Genomic DNA, 25,421 nt, shown 5'->3' with positions numbered 1-25,421 from the left:
AAGACAATAACTCATTTAAGACCAAAATGAACTTGTCTCATCTAATAATTGCGTGTATCAGGAAGTCTTGCATAGCTCGAAAAATAGATAAATTGACATGATATTGAACAAAAAAAAATCATTTGGGCCTTTGAGAAACTAGGTTTTAGAGGAGTTCATTTATTTCCACCCATTCCAGGCAAAAAAAATGTTAATCTGTGTCTTAACAATAGCATGACAGCAATTATTTTTCATTAAAGTGAACTCAAATATTTTTAAAAGAGGGGCATGATATTATGACATCATTCCACATACTCAATCTGTTCCTTTTTTTTTTAATGTAACGATGAATTAGAAAAATCATCACTTCCGGTTACAGACTGACTTCCTGGCCAAGAGTGAAATGGCATTTAAACCTGTGTTTTTTGGTTGATTTTTACACAAAAGGTCTAAGGTTTGGGGTTTAGTGAAGTCTTACCTATGGAATTGAGTTCTTTGAGTCATTTTTAGGGTCAAATGAGGCATCAAGTCACTTGGAAAGTCCTTTCTTGGCAACGCTCGCCCTTCTGCTGGCTCCGCCCCCCGCCGTCGCCATCGCCGCCGCCATCGACCCACCGTGCCACAGGTTTCCGGGGATGGTGAAGGCGTCCACGCTCATGCCCAAGGTCTTGGAGGGGATGGCACTGAACTGCTTCCGGTCCGAGCTGTACTTGTACATGGACTCCACCTGGGACGAGTTTACGGTCTTGGGGCCCACGCCGGTCAAGCGCACCAGCTCCGTGGATTCCGGGTTGGCCGTGTAGACGCCTCGGAACTGGCAGCTGGCGTCCCGGAAGAGAATGAGAAAGTGCTTGGCCGGGCTCTTTTCCAGCTCCTGAAGTCGGGGAAGAAGAAGAAGAAGACTGTGAGGACTTTGGTGGACCGACTCCAAAGTATAGGTGATAGTACCTCCACGATCTTGTTCTTCTGGGATTCGTTGACCTTCCCGGCCAAACAGCAACGGGAAAGAGCGTTGTGGATGATGAACTTGTTGGACTTGAAACTGGGTTCCTTGAAGAGTTTCGGACCTGTCGGGACAAATCCACGTGTCGGATCTGCGAGTTGGGAAGTCACAAAGGACTCACGTACCTGTGTATTCTGGCACAGGTGAGGTTCCAGTGGAACCCGTTTCCAAGTCTCCGTTCTGCCTGGCAAGTCGGCTTGGCGTCAAGCAACCGGCGGGCGAAGCCGGTCGGCTGGAGGCGGCAAAACCCAAGTTAGAGTCGGCGACTAAGTGTACCGATCGAACGGATGACCAAACCTTTGGATTTTCGTCTCCCCGTCTTTGGTTTCAGGAACTTCTGTAGCGGCCAGGTTCAGCGAAGAATGAGACTTGGTCATTTTCGGGCCTGCGAAAGACGAGAGTTGTGAGTCGAAAAACTTTATGATTATCGTAGCGACGACTGGTGTTGTTGTTTTTTGACCTGTGGCTTTCTTGGCAGGACTCAACGAGAGTTTGGTTTCTTCCCTGGTGACGCTTCGAGGCCGGGCCCGGGTCTTCCGAACTGGCGATCGACTCTGGTTGGGGGATTTCCGCCGCAGGACCTTGTCCAGGTCGTCAAACAGCCGGAGCTGCTGCCGGCGGGCGTGTTCCATTCTGGTGAAATCTCCCCATCGGGCCGGAGTGGCGGGAGGCGTCGGAGACGAGGGGGCGTATCCCACGCGAGGCGAGTTGGAGAGAGAGGAAGTCTTCCCATCTGATTCCCATCTGGGAAAGAGGTTTTGGCGCTAAATAAAATCACGTTGTTGATGATCTGACGGTTTCTGACCTTTTTTCACGATCCTGTTCTTGTCGCTTCTTCTTGAGGTCCTCGGCTCGTTTTTGCTGTCTCTCCAAAAGCAAAGCTTTCCGCTGGGCCATCTCCACTTCGTTATCCACGAAATCCTGCAGATAAACACACGGTTTCCAATACCCCCAAAGACGAAAGATTGTTTAGCGAGGACTTACCGTGAAGAAGAATCCGATCCCGCCTCTGGTTTCGAGCTCGTTGCGTTCTTCCAGCGGTTCCACGATGTCCGACTTGGCCGGGCCTTCGCTGGATTCCGTCTGCTGGTCCGAAAGGTTCTCGCCCTCCGGGGCCGAGTCCGCCTGCTCGGCGATGTCGGAACCGATTCTTGTCAACGGCTCGCTCATGGAGTCGGAAGAAAAGTCCTGATTCTCATCGGGACCTCCTTCGGATCCTCCGAGGGAGGCGATCTCCTCCTCGATGGGACCTTGGGGCCTCTCTGGAACTCCGGCGGCGCTGTACGCGACCGAAATGGACATGGTCTCGCTTTCGAAAGAGCATTCGGAAGGGGCGCCGGAGCTGCTGCCGCTGGTGACTCTCGGGGGAGGCGTCGTGGGCACCGCGGAAGCCTCGACGTCGTCTTGCTCGAGTTCCAGGCTGAACTGCGTGGGCGTCTCGCTGGACGCCGTGTCCGAGGTGCTGTCTTCGGTCTGGACCGCCGGTTGAGGAACTTCCCGGGGAGTTCCAAATCCACCGATGCGAAAGGACGACGAGGTCTGGACTTGACACTTGCTGGGCGAGACCCGTCGCAAGTGGGGGAGGGTGTCCACCGTGTGAGTTGGGGTCAAAACCCGATTGAGAGGGGGGAACTTCAGCTCGGAGGGTCGTGGGTGAGGTTGCGTCCGGGGTTGGTGTTTGGGACTGCGGGCGGCGGGCGAGATGTGGATCTTGGTGCGAGGGGCGGGGCAGGAGGAGGAGACCATCGTTTTGGGAGACGTCGACGCGGAGGACAAGTGGGTCCGTCGGGACGGCGACAAAACTGAGCTTTTGGAAACCGTTGGGATCATCCAGGCCTTGCTGGGGCTGGCGCTGGGATTCTTGGTCGGGGTTCTTGGAGGCGTCTTGGCGGGGGTGGTGGGAGGAGTCTGGGCAACGGACTTTGGCTTGCCCTTAGCTTTGGATTTTGGGGGGACTTTTTGGGAGCTTCTGGGTCTTTGGTTGCCCAGAAGTTGCTGCTGCTGTTCCGTTAACTTGTGCATGTCCTTCTGCAGGGACTGCAAGGCTTGACTCAGTTTCTGGACAATTTCGTTATACTCCACCAGGACGTCGCCTCCCGTTTCCTTCTCTTGTCCTTTCTTGCCGTCGAGGGAAAACGTGACCTGCTTCTCCAGCCGGGGTGGCTTCGAGAGCGAAGCTTTGTCTTTCTCCTTGTCCTCCTCCTTTTCCGCCTCTTCTTCCTTTTTCAGCTGCGCCTCCATTTGACTCAGGCGCTCCTCCAGAGAGAGGTGGTCCTCCTCCTCCTCCGTGGCGTCTCCCCCGCCTTCTCCTCGCTCCCGTTTCATTTTTAGCAGCGCCGTTTTTCCCAGCCGCTGTCGGTGCCTGGCGAAGATGGCCTCGATTCGTCTCTTTTGCGCCTCCATGCTTTTCCGTTTCTCCTCCAGACGAGCCCCCAGCTCCCAGGCCTCGGAACCCGGCTCCGGACCTTTGACGCAGGGGGTCCCCGCCGGGGTGCACGGCGTCCCCGGCGTTCCCGGGGTGGTGACGAAGTCCTCCCCGGAAGCCACGGGATTCCGTCTCCTGATTTCCCGTCGCTCGGCGAAGCTGGTCAGGCGTGGACTGTTGCCGACGCTGTCGTGTCCCCGATGACTCTTACTGGGTCGCATGTTGCCGGGGGCGTTCTTGGGGGCTTCGTCGGACGCCTCTGACGAGTCGACGCTGCCGTCTCGCAAGACCGAGTCGTCGTCACGTGACGTATCCGTCGCCCGTGACGACCTCTCCTTCCTCTCCCCTCCGCCGCTCGCCCCTCCGCCCACGGGCCGATAAATGACTCCCGAGCGGCAGGGGGCGGAGCTACTGAGCTGAGGATTGTCCTCAAACGGAGAGTGAAGGAAGAACCCAGACGGCGCTCCTTCGGGACACAACCTGGGCTCCGGCCTCGCCGCCGAACCTTCTTTCTTGCGTTCCTTGCCGCCGGGAGTCATTTGCACCGCCTCCTCGACGGCGGGCAGCGCTCCAGAGGGCGCCGTTTGCGTAAAAGGTCCCCAGGAAGAGCGCCGGGGCGGCGCCGAGGCGCTGACCAGGTGGCTGAGGTCCTCGGGGTGGGCGTACGGAACCCGGGGCGGGGCGGTCACGGGGATGCCGGCGGCCAGGCTGTCCGTGCTGACAGAGCGAAAGACAGAATCTATTGGGTTGCCCATGACAACATCAACATCACTGTCCAGCCCAAATGGGATGCTGAAAGTCACTGCGGACAGAGGACGACTGCAGGAAAGGGTGGATGAAAAGTGAAGATGTGAGCGCAGTGTGACCACAGAAGCCAAAGTAAAACGGTTAGGAAAATTAAGGCAAAGTATGAACACATTAAGCAGCACATTAATTATTAAACACACACACACAATTTGAAGATGTTATTACCTGATTTGTTTCTTTGTCCAGCTTTTGTTTTCTAGAAAAAGGATCAGAAAGTACTTGAGTGTCCACTGTTGAGGTAAGACTTTATCTAATATTTTGCGTCTAATGATGCTGTCACAATTAAGAAAATAATTTAATTTAAAACACTAAGGGTTTGTTTTGAAATTGCTAGATTTAGGTCGATTGATTCGGGACGATACACCACCCTCTGGTGGCGACAGTGCGTATGACATCACTTGCCTTCCATGGTCACATTTTGAATGCACCTGTGAGCAGAGCACCCTTCCATTACGAAATATAGTATGATACAAATGTAATTCATATCGACAAATCTAATTCATATCGATGTTCAACGACTTGCTTGACAACGAAATGCACGTTGATCCTTACAGGAAGAGCTGAGGTCGTCGAGTTAATAGTCATGGTAAGCAAGGCATGTAGATTTAAAGTCAATGCTAAATTGTTTGAAAATGTTATTTCGCTAAACTATGTACTTTTCAACAATTCTCGACAACTAACTAATGTTCTAGAAGTATTCTGAATATTGTAGGGGTCATATTGTCGTTCTTATGTCATTTCGTATATAATTAACAAATTAGCGGTTAGCACGATGCTAGCGCTAGTCGAGCGTGGCTAACCGCTATGCTAGCAAACAGAGTTAATTCACTATACTTACTGAAGGTACGTAGTATATTAATTATGAATGCTAAACGTGCTGGTAGCTTAGATAATGTGCTATCATATGCTGTATATAATTAATTCTATTTGATTAATGCAATCGGGATTTCAATATCTGTCAGCGAGGATAGGTTAAAAGCAGTATAAAAATGTAATTAGTTCATTTAGGTGTTTAATTCACTTATTAACATGTAATGTGAAATGTGACATTTTTGAGAAATAATATGTTAAGTTGTTACATCGCCTGTATTGGTTGTAATGGAAAATGATGGAAATAAAGCCCACATAAGCCTGTAAGTTTTTATACTCAGTATTTTTTGCTATTGCATACTCTTAAAATGTTGACAATGTGCCCTTCAAAATAAATGTAATTACAAGCATAATATTATTTTCCTGTTTTACAGCTCTTAAAACTAATCTGCGATATATTAAATGCTTAATGTCCAATTATTCGATGAATCCAACTGGTATATTTATAAATGTTTTTGTGTGTGTTACCTTGCGTTACAGGCGAGGCGACGGTCACAAAAGGTTGTTTGAAGACGAACAAAGGAGAACCGCTGGAACGACACAAGATAAAGATCATGAAGCATCATTGCATCCAAACAATCCTGCCAAAATCGAGGTAATTGTGCTCTAAAACTAGAGCTTTTCTACCTGTTACTGTTCCCGCTGACAGGACTGGTACAGAACACTAAACCTGAGATGTCTGAAAGATTTAAAAGGGATGATCAGAGACGGGAAATTGGTCAATCGGTGATTGAATTGGACTAAATCCATAAATATGCTTATTTCACAATTTGGCAGAATCGGCGACTAGACTGACTATTTCATCCGCCCCTGCCAGTCAGAATAAATGGAACGTCTAGCCATAGAGTGGAATATTTTGCCAGCAACATCTTATTTCTCTCAATTAAACAGTGACCTCTTTTTAAAATGACATATCGATATCCCTTTGGGATACAAATTATCGTAAAATATCGACTATATCGTCACATCCCTAACATCAACCATACATAATAGCAGACAGGGTTAAAATACATATACTTGTACTGTCAGCCCGACAGGCTTATAAAGATGGATGGAACTCACCTGTGAGGTCGATGGCTTCTACCGGTCGCACGAAATCCGGCTTCTTGATCTCGAACCATTCTAGCAATTCTGCTACAAAGCTCATGATGTTGACCTTGTTTACAGGGAAAAAATCGTGTTTTTTAAATGAATTTACATATATTTTACTTGGCAGCCATTGACAATGAAACGTGGTCAGCCTTTACAATTAAAATAGATTTTATGTCTATAACTGTCAATGAGAGTTAAGTACTACAAACAACAACAAAATCCTAAGGTATATTATTTAAAAAAAAATACATATACAGTAGTAAATATTAAGATTTACACTAAGGAATCAAACTTTGCAGAACAAAGAGATAATGTCAATATAAAATAAAAATAAATAAATCTCAATTGTATTATTTCTTATATAAATGTAAATAATCCAGATGTATATTACAAAAATAGACAGTACATTTTATAGTAAATATTTAAACCCGTGAGACTTTGCAAAACATAGCCTAAAAGTCAAGAAAATCCCAATCAAGAAATTCATATACAAGAATAACCTATTTTTTTGTTTGATTTTCCCCTTTTGATGATGCATCGGATCGTGATTCGCTAACAGGAGATCCCAGAAAATCAGTTGACCCCGATTCGACGAGCGAAAATATGTAAAAATACAGCGTGTGGACATCCGTCCTACTTACGTGTAAAAGTGGCGGCGCGTAAAGAAGGTCCTCTAGCGGGAGAAGGCAGCAACTCTGCAAATGATTCTCACAAAACTCTTGAATCAGCTGCAAATTATAAAGACTATCAGCCACGGACATGGTGTCCTTCAGACAAACATCTGCTGGGGAGAAGACGTCAAATATTAACGTTTTGGGAGGCGGTTATCAATAGTTGATGTGGCGGGCGAGCGTACCCTCGAGAGCCAGAACGGAGGGGCAGTAGAAGTGCATCACGGCGGCCAGGGCGCAACCATTAGAGAGATCTTTGACGGCGGTCACCAAAGGGAAGGTGGGGGTCAGTTTGGACTGCACTTTGTCCTTCCTGTAGCGGATCTGATGGACAAGAAGACAGGCTATCACCGCAAAAATGCAAAAACGCCTGTGAGTCTCTCGTGTCATTTTTAATGAACCCTGTGATGCCTGGATTTACATTTTTACTGAGATATATATATTTTTAAAAAGCATTTAGGGCACATGTGTCAAAGTGGCGGCCCGGGGGCCAAATCTGGCCCGCCGCATCATTTTGTGTGGCCCGGGAAAGTAAATCATGAGTGCCGACTTTCTGTTTTAGGATCAAATTAAAATGAAGAGTATAGCTGTATATTACATTTCCTGATTTTCCTCCTTTTTAAATCAATAATTGTAATTTTAAAAAAATAATTAAAGAAAATGACAAAAATATAGAAAGTTTATTAAACAATAATTTAAACTGAATAAAATTGGGGGAAAATATAATCAGGATGAATTTAATGATCAACTCATGTTTTGATTTTTTTTTTATTTAAAAAAGTTTCATTATTGCATTTAACCAATTAGACTAGACTAATATTTTTATTTCTTTGTGATATTTTGGGTATTTTTTTGTATTTGGGGGTTTTCTTATTTTAGCTGTCATTTTCAATTTACTGTTTTTAATGAACTTGTTTACTGCTCGTGATCGGCTATTTTTATGTAAATTCAGGCATCAGGGGGTTCCCAAAAACAAAAAAATAGGGAGGAAAAAGCAAGGCAAGCTGTAAAGCCACAATGTACTCTACTCCTTGGCCACTTCATTAGGTACACCTGCACAATACTATCATAAATGTAATCACATTTAATGACCATACCATGGCAAAAACATGCTAGCACTGCACCTTTAAGAAAAAAAATCATGCACTAGACATCTAATCTATTTTGCCTGGGAGGTCTGATAGCGATCATTAAATGATCTCCCGGTCAAAATGGATTGGACGGCAGCCAGCTGAATTGAATATCAATTAAAAGGTGTATAATTCATCAAAGAATGTCAATATGAATTTCACAATTATTCCTGACTTATTTCTTAACCTTGTGTCCACCGTTTTTCTTCTTCTATGGACATTGCTGAATTAAAGAAAACAATTCTTAGCTTAGCTCATTGGAATATATACGTCTTTTTGTGCAGGTGTTTGGAATGATGTGACCAGAACGGGAGCGAGCGCCACTCCATCAACGACAAAAAAAACAGACGCCAAACACAAAGATTCAAGCTTCTGAGCACAAAGCAGGTAAATTAAAAAAACGAGGCGTCGCCAAACGTGAGGAAGCCAAAAAAAATGTTAAAAATTAAAGATTTTGTGTCCTGCATGCACACGCACGCTTTGTTTTACAAAAATGAGATGGTCAGTTTTTAAAGGGGTGCGCCGCTGGGAAGGAGGAGGTGTGGGGGTAGGGATCGCGAGGGCAGGGGGGTGGGGGGGCGTCGGGGTCGTTAACCACAAGCGCGATCGAGCTGTTATACGTTACCACTGCAGGTTTGTTCCCCGACTCCTTCAAACAAAAAGCGATAGCATGCTGGACGGGGTTGGGGCAGAAAGAGGGACACAAGCGTAAAAATGACAAAAAAGGGGACCCCTAGAAAAAACATTGTCACGCCGACACACACGGGACGGGGGAGTTTTGGGTTAGGGGTTGAGGGGGGAGCACACACAGATGGATGGGGGCTTCACCTCCCTCCTCCCTAGCGTCAAAAGTCTACACACCCTTTCCGATGTTGGTAGAAAAAGGTCCAATCCAAACGGAATCATTGTTTTCTACCTTTAATGTGAGTTAAGTAGTTAAGATTATGGAACAGGGATGTGGAAATAATGTGTTTTGAGTCCAAGAATGATTAAAACGCACGTCAAACTAAAGTCACATTGGAATTGAATTAAATAACTTTATTGCCAATATACAAGTACAATGAGATTTAAAGCTTTAGCATAAAGTGCATACATAGAAATAAGTAGTCCAGATTCCCTTCTCAATTCATCGAATTTGGATCAATTTAGTTAGCTAGCTAGCTAGCTAGGTAGTCAGGTAGCAACAAGGAAGTAACTCCAGTTAGTGTTAGTTAGTTAGCTAGATAGTGAGAAGGAAATAATTTTAGTTTAATTTTTAGTTAGTTAGATTTCACAACATGATCGACTTCTGTAATGTAACTATCTTTTTAATCGGTTTTTAAAGTTAGCGTTAGTTAGTGAGTGAGAAGGAAATAATTTTATTAGGCATTATTTAGTTCGATTTTACAACATTATCGCCTTTTTTTAACGTAACATCTAGTTAATCCGTCGTTTTTAAGTAACACTTAGTTCTGCAAGTAACATGTTTTGTACAACAATTCATTTTAAATTGACGTTGGTTGGTTAGTTAGCAACAAACAAGTAACTTGACCAAGACATTTAGTTGGTTAGTGAGTTTTGCAAGTAAGTAGTATCTACTTATTAAGGGAGTTAGTCATTTTAGCTCATTTTTTTGAATAACAGTTCATATTACAATTGACGTTTGTTAGTTAATTTTGCAATTTAAGATGGTCAGTGAGTAACCTTGGCAATTAAGTTTATTTGTTATTTAATTAGCTTTTAGATACTTCAACATTTAAATGGTTAGTGTTGCACCCCTTGTTGATGGGCAGCGATTTTAAAGACAGACGCGCACTCACTCACACACACACAAATAAACATGTACTTGGTCTATAACATTATGTGGCATTTCCAGCAGGCACAGCCACGGCAGGCGCACGCACGCACACGTCAATTCGCGAGGAGACGGCGAGAGGTGTACTTACGGGGACCAGCTTCCAGTACCAGCGCGTGGGCGGCCCCTGCAAACCCAACAAGGGACACGGTGAGGACCGCCAGCCGTGGATGCGCATCCGTTCACACTTTGGGGAAAAAGTCCATACCGTTTCCTGGCAGGGCTGCGGGTCGGCGCTCGGCGCCCGTGGCGGCGACTCTTCTTCCTCCGTGCTTTCTCTCAACTTCTGGTTCAACTGTCGAGCCGGGACGGCGTTAAGGCGCGGCGCCCCCGCCGGCCGCCGGCTTCGCCGCCACTCACCCTGTTGACCCAGAAGAGCAGCGCGTTCTCCCACGGCGCCCCCGCGCCCATCTGCCCGGCCTCGGCGGCCATTTCCACGCGGTCCACGATCTCCCCGGCGGCCAGCGACATCAGGGAGTCCATCACGGCCAGGTGGGCTTTCTGCGCTCAACGTGGGGGGTCGGTGAGTTCGCCCCGTCGGTGAGTTTTTAACCCACGTCTTACCATGTCGACGGGGGCGCGGGCCAGGTCGTCCTCGCCAACGTCGACGTCGTGGACCTGCGGGGCCACGCCTTTCTTGGTCAGGAACTGCAACAGGGAGCAGCCGTCGGAGGGGGCCGTGGCGGGCGCCCCGCGGGCCCGCAGGAGCACGCCCGCGGCTCGGGAGTAGATCTCCGCCGAGACCAGGAGCCGGACCACCGCCGGCTTGAGGCGTTCCTGATCGTGCTGGTCCTTGCCGAGGGGCTCGCGCAACTCGGACGGCACGTTTTCTGCAATCAAGGTAGGAAAAGTCACTTTCATTGTGTTTAGTCAAGGACAATTTAGATTTTCACAGTATTTAACTCTGCAAGCTTGCGTGGGTTTTCATCGGGTACTCCGGTTTTCTCCTAGATCCCAAAAACATGCAAGCTAGGCTAACTGTATACTAAATTGTTCCTAGCTATGAGTGATTTGGTTGTTTGCATCCTTGTGCCCTGCGATTGGCCCGGTGCCCATAGTTGGCCGAGATAGGCTCCAGCACCCCCCACGACTTGTAAACGGTACAGAAAATGAATGAAGGGAAACCCAAGATTCCCGTTCCAGTTCCACGCCTCCAACGCAGTCTTGTGTTCCCTTTGAGTGACATTTTTAGTTCCTCCACTCGTCGAACCCTCCCAGCGAGTTCCACCGCTCACAATCGCGCAAAGACGACAAGCGTGGGACGCCGCCGCAACACTGACCCACATTCCTCGGGCTGTCGGGATGACCGGAGGGAAGCCTCCAACCAACCCTGCCTCCGTGAAAATGAACTTCATCACCCCCCCCTTCTCCTCACATCCCGGTCCAATTGAAATGCGAATGCCGCATCGATTAGCGACCGGCTGATGACGTCACCCGCCCTAGCAAGCAAATGCAACGCTGCATTTTTTTATTGTTTTTGTTCAGCGCCTCTTTTGTCGTAGCCCCCCATCCGCACCCCGCCAAGTCACACCGACCGATATCAGTGCGGTTTCCCCACTTCCACTTTTGTCGCAGCAGCATCCGATGCCTGCACGACCACCTGAGCAAGTGCCCCCTCCCCCTCACCATCATATCTTTTATAATTTATCGGTCTTAAGACATCCGATCCGTTTCAGCCTCCCTCTTGCAAAAGGATCGGACGTCAATTGCAGTCAATGGGTGGGAGGGATAAAGCCAGTGAGCAGGCGCCCCACCCAGGAAGATCCCCTCGGTTAGGCGTGTTCTCACCTGCACCCCCGTAAGCCTTGCAGAGCAGCCAACGCAGGCTAGCGCGGATCTTGGCCCGCTGGAAGTCGCAGCGCTCGAGCGGGGGGATCTCCACCGCCGCCGTCGAGGCGTCGCCGGGCCCGGAGTCCACCATAGCCGCCGCGCTGAGGGGCGCGCGGAAGAGCACCGCTATAGGAACAAGGAGGAGGAGGAGAAGAAGGAGGAGGAGGAGAAAAAGGGTGGGAGGATGTAAGGAGGGAGGGAGGGAGGCAGGCAGGGCTAGATGAATTGAGACGGAGGGAAAAAGAGGGAGGGTCTGCTGATGGAAACAAGGACCATCATCAATACAGTTTTGGAAATAGCGCCCCCTCTCCATCGCAAGATGACATAGGCACGATACAATGGAGTATGGAAGAAAAACAATCATATATTCATTCATTTTCTGAACCGCTTACTGAATTGAACTCCTTTGTCATTGGTCACGAGGGGTGCTATAGCCTATCCCGGCTGACTACGGGCACCAGGCAGGGGGGACACCGTGAATCGATGGCCAGCCAATCGCAGAACACGAGGAGACAAAGGACAACCAATTGTAGGTAGGGGCAATTGGGGGGATACATTAGCTTAGCGTGCATGTTTTGGAGATGCGGGAGCAAACAGGAGTACCTGGAGAAAATCCACGCAAGCCTGGGGAGAACATGGAAACAGCACAGGGTGAGGGCTGATCTGGGATCGAACCCACGACCACAAAACGGTGAGGCCGATGTGCTAAACACTTTCCCGCCATGTTTTTTATATATATATATATATATATATACACATACATATATATACATACATACATATACACATATATATACATACATACATATATATATACATATATATACACATATATACACATATATACATATATATACACATATATACATATATACACATATATATACACATATACATATATATATACACATATACATATATATATACATATACATATATATATACATATACATATATATATACATATACATATATATATCGTACTATGAAGAGAAAACAATTGGAAAAATGTGAAAATTCATGAATATATATATATATATTTTCATGAATTTTCACATTTTTCCAATTGTTTTCTCTTCATAGTACGATTTTGCGCCTCTTAACTGTATAGTTTACTTGTAATTAGTCTCGTAATTCATTTTCTGTATCGTTCATCCCAGCCAACAGGGACACTCTGAATTGGGGGCCGGCCAATCACGGGGCACAAAGAGACAAACAAGTAAGTAATCACTCATACTCGAGGTAAATTTAGGGTGATCAATTAGCTTAGCATGCTAGTTTAAAATAATTAAAATAAAAAATAGAATATATGCATATAGTTCTTTACTCATATTGCCGGTTTATTACATTTGGTCCCCTTGAAAGACGACAAAAGCTTGCTAACGAGTCCACAAATTGGACAAGTCTGCAGTATTTCCAGCTGACAAAAAAAAGTCCAAAAAACAGCGATGTAAAAAACAAACAAAAAAAAGAAGAAAGTTCCAATTGAATATTTGAGTCCTTGACGCAAGTGTGCGTGTTTTATTTCCACTTCCCCGAAGATGACGTGACGTCCGAGTGTTTGCTGATGAGCGGCGCCCCGTTGCTCTTCTCCATCAGCTCCACGTCGCGAGATTTGGAGTTCTACAAAAAAAGAAAAGGAAAACAGGTTAGTTGATAGATTTGAAAAGAAAAAGACACACATGGTGTTCCAAAGTGTTTGAGCCCATTTTGCAGGCCAATCATTTTGACAATTTTTGTTGGAATGACCTCAGCTTGTGTAAAAACATTTCAAGTTTTTGTGTGTAACGTTTGGCATGTCTATCTTTTCAGGTTAAGAAATGCTGTTCACCTCCAAAGAAAAAGGCACTTTGCGTGGTAAAGTATGCTCAGACTCAGTCACCCAAGACAGTGCAATGTGCCGTGGCTTCTTCAAATTTTGCAAAGAAGGCACCAACTACAAAACAAATTAGGACTTGGCTGCAAAAATTTCAAGTGCTGGAATGTGGGTTTCCACACTCTTCCTGCTCCACTGTCTCTGCTGACATTGATGGCCGTCCTGGCTTTTTTTTTGTAGCTATGTATAAGCAGCCCTTTGCTTGAAATTCTCGGTGCCAAGTCCTAATTTTTTTTGTAGTTGCTGCCTTCTTTGCAAAATTTGAAGAAGCCACGGCACGCTGCACTCTCTTGGGTGACCGAGTCCAAGCATACTCTAACACGCAAAATGCTGTTTCTTTTCAAGTGAACGGCATTTCTCAACATGAAAAGGTAGAGAGATGCCATACGTTACACACAAAAACTTGGTCATTCCAACAAAAATGGTCAAAATTATTGACCTATGAAATGGAACAAATAGGCAATTGCTCCTATAGATAAAGTCTCTCTCTCTCTCTCTCTCTATATATATATATACATATATATATATATATATATATATATATATATATATATATTTATTTATTTTTTTTTTTTTTTTTTTGAAAGACTTAATTGGTCAATTTTGCCCCATTTTCAATCTTTTTAAAAAATGCATTTATCTTCCACAGTGGCCATCCTCGAGAGGGTTGCTGGAGCCCAACCCAGCTGAGGCAGACTGGTCACATAGAGCGACAGACAACCACCTGCACTCGGTCATACCGTCACCAGCGGGATTCAAACCGCACTAGAGTCAGGTGAGTGAACCTCTAGACCACGAAGTGGCCCAATAGGCCTACAAGCATAGTGTCAGTTCAAACTTAACTAGTGACTCCATTTTAAGTGAGTTACTAGTTAAGTTTTTACTGACATTATGCTCGTAGGGCTCTTGGGCTGCCTTGGTGGTCTAGACTTTTATGCTTCTAGGTCTCATGGGCTGCCTCTGTGGTCTGGTCTCTAGACCACCAAGGCAGCCCAAGAGGCCTACAAGCATAATGTCAGTTAAACCTTAACTAGTAACTCACTCAAAATGGAGTCACTAGTTAAGTTTTAACTGACATTATGCTTGTAGGCCTCTTGGGCTGCCTTTGTGGTCTTGAGTTTAGACCACAAAGGCGGTCCAAGAGATCTACAAGCATAATGTCAGTTAAAACTTAACTAGTTACTCACTCAAAATTGAGTCACTAGTTAAGTTTTAACTGACATTATGCTTGTAGGCCTCTTGGGTCACCTTTGTGGTTTAGAGTCTAGACGACGAAGGTGGCATCATTTGTTCCATCTTAAAAATGAATTACAGGAAAACAGAAATGTCCTTGATTGAAGTGTCTTTTTGATGATCATTTAAAAAAAGATTATTCATTAAAAGTTCTTTGAAAATAAATGGAAAAACAAATGGATTTGTGTTCTTTTTTTTTTAAATTAAAACCATTCAAATAATGTACATTTTTGGTTTTGGGGCGCCGCCTTGTGGAAGTACCTGGGACTGCATGGCGTCTGCTTTAAAGGTCTTGAAATGAGTTTATCGCTAGCAGACGTCTGACTTATTTGAAGTGAGTTAATTGGCTTCAAGGAATTTGGCGTCTATCGTTGTCAATGACATTCAGAAGAATTGAACGCACAAACGAATTTTGGCTCGTGCTAACGCTTCGCGCCTCACTCCGCCGACTCATTAAGACGCGTGCGAGATTGCCTAAAACGACCAAGATCAAATGATACGGACTGGGAAAATTTCAGGAATGCACAGATAAGAAATATTTCTCCCCCTTGGCCACTTTTGTCCAGCTTACATAAACGCTAGAAGACCCCCCCCCCCCCCCCTTTTTGGAGTTACTTTTCTACGTGTAAAGGGCAATTTGAGCGCGGCGTCCTAGTGGTGATTTTGTCCGAGACCGGCGACCAAGGTTGGGCTGCTGTCGTCGGGACGGTACCTCGGGATCCAGGGTGTTAAAGTTGACTCCGGAAAAGCCTGTCGTCTCGCCCCCGCCGCCGCCTCCTCGCCGACACAGGCAGCACAGGATCTCCCTGAAGGTCCTACGCATGTCTTTGTCCCGGAAGGAGTAGATGATGGGGTTGACCAGGGAGTTGCACTCGGCCAGCACCAGGCAGTACTTCTCGTAGACGAGCACGTTGCACTTGTCGCAGCCCAGGCCGTCCAGGAGGAGGACCACCAGGCCCGGAGTCCAGCAGATCACGAAACAGCCTGCAAAGAAAGAACACCAGTGTCAAATTTAGTTGGCTTCCAGAAAGTTAACACCATGGATGCCCAGTTTAATTGAATTAGACTTTTATTATTATCATCAATTGCAGGAAAATGACTCGTCTGCCCGGCAACATCTGCGTAACACGCTGTAAGAAGTCACCACTTCAAAATAAGAGCGGCTCCTTGCGAGATGGTTGGATGGTTCAGAACGTCCAACGACCCGGGTTACGTAAACATAGAAGCACGTGGAGCGAAGAAAAAGAAGAAAAAAAAACAAGAAACAAGTGGAAGTTCCACCCAAAACAAAGTCACCTCGGCTGAGATAACCGCAAAGAAAAAAAACAGCCAATGGTGTCGGTCGGAACAGGGCGAAAGAAAGACAACAGATGGATGTGGCGAAGAATGTCCGAAGCAGGAGGTCCTGAAGGGAGAACGGGGAATGTACTGGAAATTCCTCACGCGCACACGCCGCTTAGTCTGCATGATCACATTTCACCATCACAACACACCCGACGGGGCAGCGCAGGAAACCTTTCGGGCGCATCGATTGGACGCCGGGGGACGGAAAGCGGCCCTCCTCGCCGACAGTCAAGTATGCGGCTGCGTGTCCGGGCACGTCGGGCTTTTTCCGGGCCTCCCTTCGGATGCCGAGCGACGGGCGGGGGGAAAAAAATAAATAAATACATTTTAAAAAAAACGGCGCTCCGAGCAATTTGAGGAATTTATTGTCGTGTCCGAAAGGCAACGAAGGCCGGAGGAGGAGGACCGGGGAGGAGGCGGGAGGGGATTGCTATTGTTCCGCAGAAGGCGGGAAGGGGCGGGACGAGGAAGCGGCGTACTTTTGCGGCTTGCGGGTCAACAAGTGGCGGCATGTTGCCGACGGCTAGCTACCAACGCCGGTTTCAGTCTTTTAGCCCTGCTTTAAAAGTGGAACGCTTGCATTTAAGGTAAAAGGAATGGCATAGGCCAAGGGTGTCAGACTCGGGTTGGTTTGCAGGTCACGTTAATGTCAACTTGATTTCATGTGGGCCGGACCATTTTAGATATAATATTTAGATTTTTTTTTTTATAAATGGATTAAAAGAGCTGGATCAAAAGCCCTGAATATTTCGTTTTTTATAGATCTAAAACAATGTTTATTTGAGGTTTTTTTTTCGTAGTAAGGGAAAATCATTTATTTAATCATGTTTTTCATTGCAAAAGGAAACCAAATTTTTCTTTAATTATGTGCCATATTAAAGTGGAAAACAGAAAATATTTATATATATTTTTAGATTTTACAAAATTATTTTGAACTAAAAACACAGAAAAAAATGGATTAAAAAATTCAAATTATTGATTTAAAAGGGGGAAAATCAGGAAATTTAATATACATCTATACTCTTCATTTTAACTTGATCCTAAAACAGAAAGTCGGCACTCATCATTTACTTTCCCGGGCCGCACAAAATGATGCGCCGGGCCAGATTTGGCCCCCGGGCCGCCACTTTGACACGTGTGGCATAGGCATTCCAATTGAAGTGGACTAAAAAACGTACAAAAGATTCTTTTTAATGATTAAAAAAAGATATTTCGGCTTGTTTTTTGGATTTTGAATGATATAGCTACTTAATTTTTATTCTTAATATTTTTCATCTATGATTTTTTTAGGTTTAAATAAATCGTTATTTTAGTAACTAGATGAAAGCCATTGAGGTCCAATCCAATTAGAGCGGGAGGGCTGGCAGCAATCAATAAATTAAAATGAATCAAGCAAAATTGACAAGAATGAAAGCTATTTAAATATGCTCCATTCCAAGTTTTTTTGCTCTACAGAAGTGGTTTAGCCTGGCAGCCCGCCAGGCTTCTAAAGCCGGCATGGCAGCATTTGCAGGAATGGGAGTAAACCAAGACACAAAAACAAAGGGGGGGAGGCTCACTCACCCAAGATCATGGAGACGGTCTTCATGAGGTTGAGCACCGTCTCCCGGTGCCTCATCTGGGTGGTGTGCTGCGACATCTGCTTGCTCTTGTGGCGCACGTAGACGAAGATGCGCGTGTAGACGGCCACCATGATGGAGAAGGTGAGCAGGTTGAGGAGCGCCCAGAAGACCAGGTAGCTGCGGCTGTAGAGCGGCGCCATGGTGGAGCAGTGGGGCAGGTCGCACAGGCAGTGCCAGCCCATGGTGGGCACCAGGCCCATGACGATGGCCAGCAGCCAGATGAAGACCATGATGACGAAGACGCGCCGCGTGCTCATCTTGCTGTGGAGCTGCATGTTGAAGATGGTCTGGTGGCGCTCCACCGCCACGGCCAGGAGGTTGAGGACGGACGCCGTCAGGCTGGTGTCGATCAGTCCTTGACGTACGAACCACTGATACATGGACAGCTTGATGGTCCACGGACCGGTGTGGAACATCAAGTTGAGGTAGGAGACACCTGCAGCAAAAAAAAAGACAGACAAAATGGCTTTAAAAAAAAAAATCATTTCAACCAATCATTTCATTTACTATGTGCACCAAATATAAACAATGATGAATCATTAATATATATATTCATCATTAAAATGGTCTTTGCCGTTTTTTTCATAATTAAAATGGTGTTGCATACGTGGACATCACGTTTTGGGTCATGTACTTTTACAGTAATCCCTCGATTATCGCGACTTCACTTATCGCAAATTCACTAATTCATGTTTTTTTTTAAATTCAGTGCTGAATTTTTATTTCTAACTTCAGTGCTGAATTTTTAATTTTTTTGTTTAAGTTCATAAAAATCCACGCTGAAAGCTGAAGCCACTTAATGACGAATCATTAATATATATATTCATCATTAAAATGGTCTTTGCATTTTTTTTCATAAATAAAATGGTGTTGCATACGTGGACATTACGTTTTGGGTCATGTACTTTTACAGTAATCCCTCGATTATCGCGACTTCACTTATCACAAATTGACTAATTGATGGGTTTTTTTTAAATTCAGTGCTGAATTTTTTAAGTTCATAAAAATCTGAAAATCCACACTGAAAGTTGAAGCAACTGAAGTTCAATATATATATATATATATATATATATATATATATATATATATATATATATATATATATATATATATATTTATATCACGGTCATTTCTGGTCTACATTAACTGCAATATACAAGGATTACTGTATACCAAATATTAATATTGTGGCCTCAATGATCAAAAATATGATGTACAATTAGTTTTTGATGACCAAAAACCGTCATTTGGCCTATAAAGGGCTAAAAAAGGTTACACGTTTGAAAGGTAAAGTGGAAAACTTCATCTTTAAATACACCACGTGTGCTTTTGGTTTTTTTTTTTTTGCCGTTTTGTAAACGTACCTGAGAAAAGGTCGGCCAAAGCCAGGTTCCCCAACAAGTAATAGATGGGGTAGTGAAAGCGGCGATTTTTCAAAATGGCGCCGATGACCAGTAAGTTGGAGAAGATGACGATGAAACAGACGGTGATGCCCAGCGACACGATGACGTAGTCACGGCGGCGCCAATGGTCGCTGATGTTCTTGCCGCTTTTGTGGTAAAAATATTTGACGCTAAGGTTTTCATAGTCGCAGCCCTCCGTGTCGTGCGTCTGGATATCCATGGCGGCGAAGGCTGGGGCTCGGACGGCGTGTGTGGCGTGGCGAGCCGAGGCTCTGTTCGGCGAGCGACGCTGGGGGCGCCGTTCAGACGGGCCCTCTGACCGATGGCCGGAGGAGCGGCATGCCGTCGGATGCGCCGGCGTGGAAGCTTGTCTGTCTGTGGGAAACAAAGGTTGGACGTTTTTAAACCTCAGTGTCCGAACATGACAAATTGAAAAACCTCCGTTTGAGTCACCGTCACTCTCGCCGCCGCCATTTTGCCGCTTCTCCACAATGGAGACGGCCAAGCCGCCGCCGCGGAGACACACCTCGCAATTACACAATCGGCCGATGTAACACAATCTCAATCCAAACATTGACATACACGCACACCCACACACCCACAGTTTTAGTGAGCCACTCTCAACGCGAGTTCTGCGCCGAAGATGATGCCAAATTGAAAAAATACAAAAAATAAAAAGAGAAAAATGCAAAGCGGGCGGGAGAGGCACTTAAGGGCCACAAACTTGAAACATTTCACAAAGAAAGAATGTGAAGAACCCCCCAATAAAAAGCAGTCTTCCAACAATATGAGGGTTGTAAAAACGGCACAGAATTCAGAATCATCAAAAAGTGGAGCTCGGTTTTTGGAGTCTGCAAAATAAAAGCCCTACCAAACAAAAGACAGCAACATTTTATCCAAATTGCATCATCGAGATGTAGAAATGATCAACAATCAAATCCACAAAATGGGCAGTTTTGTCATTTTGTGGATGGGAACTAACAAACCAACAATAGGAAATCATTCAAAAAAGTGACCTGTGACTACCCTGAAATGGAAGTGAAAAAATAATTGACAAAAAGTACCTGCTATTGGCTATGAGAGATGTCCAACTCACTTAAAGTGGCAGTAGATGCTCATCTTTCAGTGCCATTGGTGGTGCTAGCTGTCCAATCCATTTGAACCAATGGCCATAAGTAATCTTTTTGGTGCATTTTTAAGGCAAAAACTTCGTAATCAATAGAATTTTAGAGCGAAAGCGATGCGTTCCGTTAACGGTGGCTGCCAAAATGGCGACGGCGCGTCTTAGTTTTGAGCTCAATAGTTATAAAAGGTCCAATCCATTTGAACTTTTGATACTGGCGGGAGATTTTGCAAACCTAACCATCTGACAAGGCTGTTTTTTCACTGCACTCAAGTGGGTTCTTCCATTGACACGCTCGCCAAAGCACGGTTTTCAAGTGCCGTTCGCACCAACGGGCTGCACAGTTTTGGTGGCGCGAAACCCCGAGACATTCCCGTTGATGCGTTTGTCGTTTCGAGGGTCGACCGATGGATCGCAACGGTTGATCTTTGAACCCAGAAGAGCGAGCGCCGCTTACGTCAGGAAATACCTGTCAACTACAACTAACTTATGTCACTTGATCTACGGCGGGGTTGACGTAAGGAGGTAAAAAGAATAGCACAAGCCAATTCTGACTTTCTGGTTTCAGCTTTCACTTCTGAAACTGTAAATCAGATGGTGGGCATTTGTCGCTCTATCATTTTCTGTAAAAGAATCTAAGAAAACACTATTTACAGTCAAGTGGCACCTATTCATAGTAATAAAATTAGGAAAAATTTGAATTTGAATTCAATTTAGTTATTGTTTAGTGTGGTATTGTCATTGTTTGTTTTGAAAGTGCTATATTTGGTTTTATAGATTTGGGAGGGTACACTGCCCTCTGTTGGCAACAGTGAATAGGACATATCGCTCGTCTACCGCGGCAATCAGAAAACAATCAGAGTTCTAGGAGTGTTAAATATCTCGCTAATTAGCGTTTAGCACGAGGCCAGCGCTAGTCGCTAGTGGCTAATCTCTAATTTAGCAAATACAGTTTACATAATACTTATTTTAGTTCCATTGTGAACTCAAAATATGCATTTAGTTAAAGTAATGTTCTTACCTTTGACCTGCCATCTGGGCAGCCATGTTGAAAATAAATGTTATTGCAAATATCTCGCTAATTAGCGGTTAGCACAAGGCCAGCGGTGGTCGCTAGTGGCTAATCCCTAGGCTAGCAGATACAGTTCACGTGCTAATTTTGTGCTTACTTTGACACGCAAATGCGGTTATGGTCAAAACTAAATTTTGTTGGCAGCAAAAGCATTCGTTTTAAATCTAAAATAATAATAAAAAAGGGCTAAAAAGTCAAGTGAAAAATAGAGTGACGCAAACGCAGAACAACGGCTGAAATTCCAGACTTGAGCTCGGTTTTCTTCTTTCTAAAACTTCCATTGAAAAACAGTAACACGCCCGTAGAGAAAAAAAAAGAAGATTTACATTTGCTTTGTAAAGGAAAACTCATTTGAGATTCAGGAATTTGGGCCTGGCCAAAAAAAATCTCCAGAAAGTCTGCGATATCCATCGGCGCAAGGTAACGTAACGCCGAAGCTGTTTGCTGACACGACAGCTAACGTTATTTGGGACTTTTCCATCTGACAGCGTGAAACAATGCTGGCATTCAAATCCACTGCGCTCTGCCTTTTTCTGCATCGCTTGCATCCATTTCTGCGTGAAGGGAACGCGCGTCGACGGTAAACAGCAGTTTGGATGCTAACCCGTCATTAGCCAAGCAGCCACGCCCGAGTCCCCTCTTGCCGTAAAAATAAAATAAAAAACAAGGATCGCATGTCAGAGTGGGCCAGCAATTCTTTACAGAAGCAAAGATTTTACTTTGGGTAATTTAGCGCTTTGACACGCGGGTTGCTAGGATCTTTACTTTTGTACCCTTTTGTCATTGAATCGGCTTCGCACGTGTACGGACATGTTTTTCAATGGAAGCCATGAAAGATGATTGAATGGGAAGCTTTTAAAAGAGACTTGAACGCAAAGCCCAAAGGGTTAGTTGCTAGCTAGCTTAGCTATTTTAGGCTAACTTGGAGCACACGTTCGAGCGTGTTGATCTCGTGTTGAATTTGAGGGTAAAAAATGGGTTTTAGTCACAAAAGTTTTGTTGGCATATTGATGGTGATCTACAAAAATGTCGAATAGTCAAAATTCTCAGTAAAATGGAGTCATCGTTTTGAAAATCTGTTATTTGGGAGGTTATGATAAGATTTTTGCTGATATGAGCTAATCTGTCTTGACAATCAGTTGTATTTTATTTATAGCAAAAAAAAAAGACAATTCCGGTCATGTGATCGGAATCGGGTAAAAAAAAAAAAGATGGGGTTTTGAAAATAAAAATAAAATGGTGTTTTGAATGCCAGTTGTACACAAAACGGAAGCTTTTCACAGTACAGTAATCCCTCAAATATTGCGGACTATGGACCAAAATACAAAGAACTTGGAATTAAACTTCCATTTAGCTGTTTTTTATTTATATCAAGCGTATTTAAAGTAGTTCAATTTTTAAATATATTCATTATATTTAGATATTAGCTAATCGTATAATAATCTTGACCACCCAAATATATCTAAAAGCTTGTGTTGAGTGAATCTTCAAAACAAAGCAAAGGAACAGAAGGAAACACTTGTTCAAAACACCACACATTTCTGTTGTTATGTCCATAAAGCTAAATCATAAATCTTGTGGTCATAAAAAAACTTGCAAACAAAGGAGAACACAAATTCTGGAGATTCTCTATTGTCTTTGTTTTTCTTTACTGGCATGACTGCTTAAAATGTCACTAGTCCCTGAAATATAGTAAATTCAGAATAGATTGGGATTTTTTTAATTTTTATTTTTTTAACTGTTGGGTCGGTATTGTTAATGTTTGTCAACACGAGTATTTTTACGAACAGAAAGTTCCGTTTTTCGCTTGAGTTATGAAGCCTCGTGGTCAGTTTACACAAGATTAGTTGACGACAGATTGTTAACCACCTCAAATTACCCCAATGTAATTTTTGTTATTTTAGATATGCTTCTTTTTATGCCGTTCTGAATTGAATACTTTTATTGTCATTATACAAGTACCATGAGATTTTAAGCTTTCACCATGTAGTGCACAAATAACTTGTTATTATTTGTGCACTATGTGGTGAAAGCTTTAAAGACAAGACAAATAAATAATCAATAAATAAGAAATAAATTAGTCCAAGTGAGATCGTGAAGTGAAATCTAACTCAAGATGTTATCATATCGTGTCATTTTCGGAGAACCGGAAACGAATGGTTAAAAAAACATACATTTTTTTAGTTTTTTTTTTAACCCATTGGCTGCCAATGGCGCCGATAGGCGTCCAATTTCCAAAAGTACATTTTAAGCGGAAGGATTGTGGATTTTGTGATCATTGAAATGGATTTGATTGGGTAAATCTTTCTTAAAGATGGCACAAATTCAAAATAATTCAAAATCAAATGGAAGCCAGCAGCACAATTATGATTGGACATTTCTTGATGTGCAACCCGCTAAACTTCCTGGAAAAGTTTCAAATTGTTGAGCTGCCACTGAATCATTCAACTGAGAAGTGACTCAACAGTTCTTTTTTTTTTTTAAATAAAAAAAAAGAAGGTGCAATCAACATGACGCTTCAAAATTAAATGTGTTTACTTGGAAATTAGGCCTGCCATTGTTTTCATTTACAGCTTTTGATATATGAACCAGTTTTCCTCTCACAGGAGCAGTTTGTGGCCAGATTCCCAATAGACATTTTATTGTTATATATTTATTGTTTTGTATTATTATTCATTGTTTTCATCTTGAAAATGTACCCATTTTTCATCAATACAACACTAAAGTTGTCTCAATAACATTTTTGCACCCAATTTGATACCTTGCCGTTTATTCATTTTCTGAAACCACTTATCCATACAAGGATCGCGGGGGTGCTGGAGCATAGCCCAGCTAACTACGGGAAGGGGACACCCTACCAAGCCAGCCAATCGCACTGAAATTCTGATACAAATGTTTAAAAAGTTCACTTTTGATCCTAAATGATTATATGGTGGAATATCGAAATGGATTTCCTGCCCTGTTTATTGATAATCGCCGCCATTTTGCGAGATAATGCTGAAATCGTATCGGATGTTCCCACCCCTAATTTCAATTGAGTCAATCAGAAACATGTGTTAGGAGTTATGAGCATTCTCACAGGACAAACTTATATTTCAAGGCTCCACCATTTTTTCTCTCTCTCCATTTACAGTGTGACCCTAAAACATTTTAGAAGATTACAAAGTTGTTTGCGGTGACATAATGTCATGCTATCTGAAATGTGGGCAAACTAATCTATTTTAAACACATCTTCAAGGTCGCGTGTGGAGAAAAAAACTCCGTCTCATAACATGTTTGTCCTTTATGCTGCATTTTTTTCCACTTTTGTACACAAAAAATCCACGTTGTCATCTAAAATGCTTCCAAAAAGCCTGCAAACTACTCGTTTACGGTCTTATTAGCATAGTATAAAAAGCAGGGACCACATCTGATGCAAAGTAAGGGATTTGCAAATATGGAAATAGTAATAAAGATAAATCACTTGTCTTGAGTTGGAGATATTCAAAGGCTGGTGTTCGCCGGGAAACACTTCAAAAGGTCCCCCGGGTTGTGAGGCACCTTTGACGGACACTAACATGCTAACATGGGACCCTCGTGATTGTGACTAATTGTCCACTTTTCACCCCAAAATGTTCAATAATAAACAAGTGCATGATAAAGAAATGCTTTGAACTCACCTTGTTTGTTCAGTTGGAGCTTGTTCTTCGAGTAAATCCACCGGAGTCGTCGAGTTGGCTAACAAAAGTGCCTAACTGGAAGTACCTGAGGTCACCTCCTGCGAAGCCGAGACGCCCAGAACAAGGTGAGCCCAAATATGAGCACACTTAAAACTAAAACTTGAAAGAAAAGTGGATAGGCTTTTGTTGTAATTTCAGGCAAGTTTGCCTTCTTGGAAGAAAAGCTGCAATGTCCGAAGGCCCAGAAACTTGCGTTTGCTTCCGGGAATCGTTCGTATCGGCGGCTCTACTGTTGTTACCTGCACGCCGGGAAGACGCTCGCCGACTGAGGGCTGCGAGGGGCGGAAAGGGCGCGGCAAGCTACGAGCGCAGACTCCGCCTCCTTGGAGAGGGGGCTGGTGCTGGAGGGCCGCCTCTCCGCCAATGAGACGAGCTTCTGGGGTTGATT

At 44.2% G+C, this 25,421-nt stretch overlaps 2 protein-coding genes and 3 long non-coding RNA genes across 7 annotated transcripts; 3 read left to right on the top strand and 2 right to left on the bottom strand.

The window, feature by feature from the left end:
• Positions 1-142: 142 nt before the first annotated feature.
• On the bottom strand, positions 143-12,318 carry LOC144077004 (calmodulin-regulated spectrin-associated protein 3-like). 3 transcript variants are annotated; one of them, XM_077604431.1, is made up of 19 exons: positions 11,600-12,318; positions 10,376-10,641; positions 10,172-10,312; positions 10,020-10,106; positions 9,903-9,938; positions 8,603-8,650; positions 7,033-7,171; positions 6,818-6,957; positions 6,147-6,240; positions 5,712-5,763; positions 5,553-5,614; positions 4,380-4,410; positions 1,967-4,226; positions 1,788-1,903; positions 1,443-1,726; positions 1,280-1,367; positions 1,108-1,214; positions 928-1,046; positions 143-853 (listed from the first exon to the last, which is right to left on the bottom strand). In XM_077604431.1, the coding sequence occupies exons 1-19, from the start codon at positions 12,015-12,017 to the stop codon at positions 509-511; spliced, it is 4,833 nt and encodes a 1,610-aa protein (XP_077460557.1). In that variant the 5' UTR covers positions 12,018-12,318; the 3' UTR covers positions 143-508. The 3 variants fall into 3 exon arrangements, with proteins under 3 accessions (XP_077460557.1, XP_077460559.1, XP_077460558.1); XM_077604433.1 differs by having other exon boundaries at positions 1,967-4,124; XM_077604432.1 differs by lacking the exon at positions 8,603-8,650.
• LOC144077009 (uncharacterized) lies at positions 1,246-1,773 on the top strand. Its single transcript, XR_013300852.1, has 2 exons — positions 1,246-1,385; positions 1,461-1,773. It is a non-coding gene; the product is annotated as an uncharacterized LOC144077009 (long non-coding RNA).
• On the top strand, positions 4,613-9,937 carry LOC144077007 (uncharacterized). Its single transcript, XR_013300850.1, has 4 exons — positions 4,613-4,800; positions 5,565-5,679; positions 8,262-8,364; positions 9,833-9,937. It is a non-coding gene; the product is annotated as an uncharacterized LOC144077007 (long non-coding RNA).
• LOC144077008 (uncharacterized) lies at positions 11,854-14,353 on the top strand. Its single transcript, XR_013300851.1, has 4 exons — positions 11,854-12,332; positions 12,802-12,860; positions 13,183-13,289; positions 14,167-14,353. It is a non-coding gene; the product is annotated as an uncharacterized LOC144077008 (long non-coding RNA).
• Positions 12,961-25,421, bottom strand: lpar2b (lysophosphatidic acid receptor 2b). The gene is made up of 6 exons (XM_077604435.1): positions 25,273-25,421; positions 24,974-25,071; positions 19,081-19,494; positions 17,658-18,152; positions 15,463-15,734; positions 12,961-13,264 (listed from the first exon to the last, which is right to left on the bottom strand). Exons 3-6 carry the CDS (start codon positions 19,337-19,339, stop codon positions 13,163-13,165), a joined length of 1,128 nt encoding a protein of 375 aa, XP_077460561.1. The 5' UTR covers positions 19,340-19,494; positions 24,974-25,071; positions 25,273-25,421; the 3' UTR covers positions 12,961-13,162.

This window comes from Stigmatopora argus, chromosome 7 (assembly GCF_051989625.1).
Source record: "Stigmatopora argus isolate UIUO_Sarg chromosome 7, RoL_Sarg_1.0, whole genome shotgun sequence".
Taxonomy (NCBI): Eukaryota; Metazoa; Chordata; class Actinopteri; order Syngnathiformes; family Syngnathidae; genus Stigmatopora; species Stigmatopora argus.
This window is presented reverse-complemented; position numbering and strand designations above follow the sequence as displayed.

What these genes read in the sequence shown, in the direction of transcription:
- LOC144077004 (XM_077604431.1), bottom strand. Translation starts at nt 12,017, where the DNA reads ATGAATGAATATATGATTGTTTTTCTTCCATACTCCATTGTATCGTGC. An exon ending in CGCCTCGCCTGTAACGCAAG is followed by an intron (nt 4,411 to 5,552) that starts GTAACACACACA and finishes TCCTTTTTCTAG; the next exon opens with AAAACAAAAGCTGGACAAAG. An exon ending in GGGGAGACGAAAATCCAAAG is followed by an intron (nt 1,215 to 1,279) that starts GTTTGGTCATCC and finishes TGCCGCCTCCAG; the next exon opens with CCGACCGGCTTCGCCCGCCG.
- lpar2b (XM_077604435.1), bottom strand. Translation starts at nt 19,339, where the DNA reads ATGGATATCCAGACGCACGACACGGAGGGCTGCGACTATGAAAACCTT. An exon ending in TTTGGCCGACCTTTTCTCAG is followed by an intron (nt 18,153 to 19,080) that starts GTACGTTTACAA and finishes TTTTTGCTGCAG; the next exon opens with GTGTCTCCTACCTCAACTTG. An exon ending in GACCGTCTCCATGATCTTGG is followed by an intron (nt 15,735 to 17,657) that starts GTGAGTGAGCCT and finishes CTTTCTTTGCAG; the next exon opens with GCTGTTTCGTGATCTGCTGG.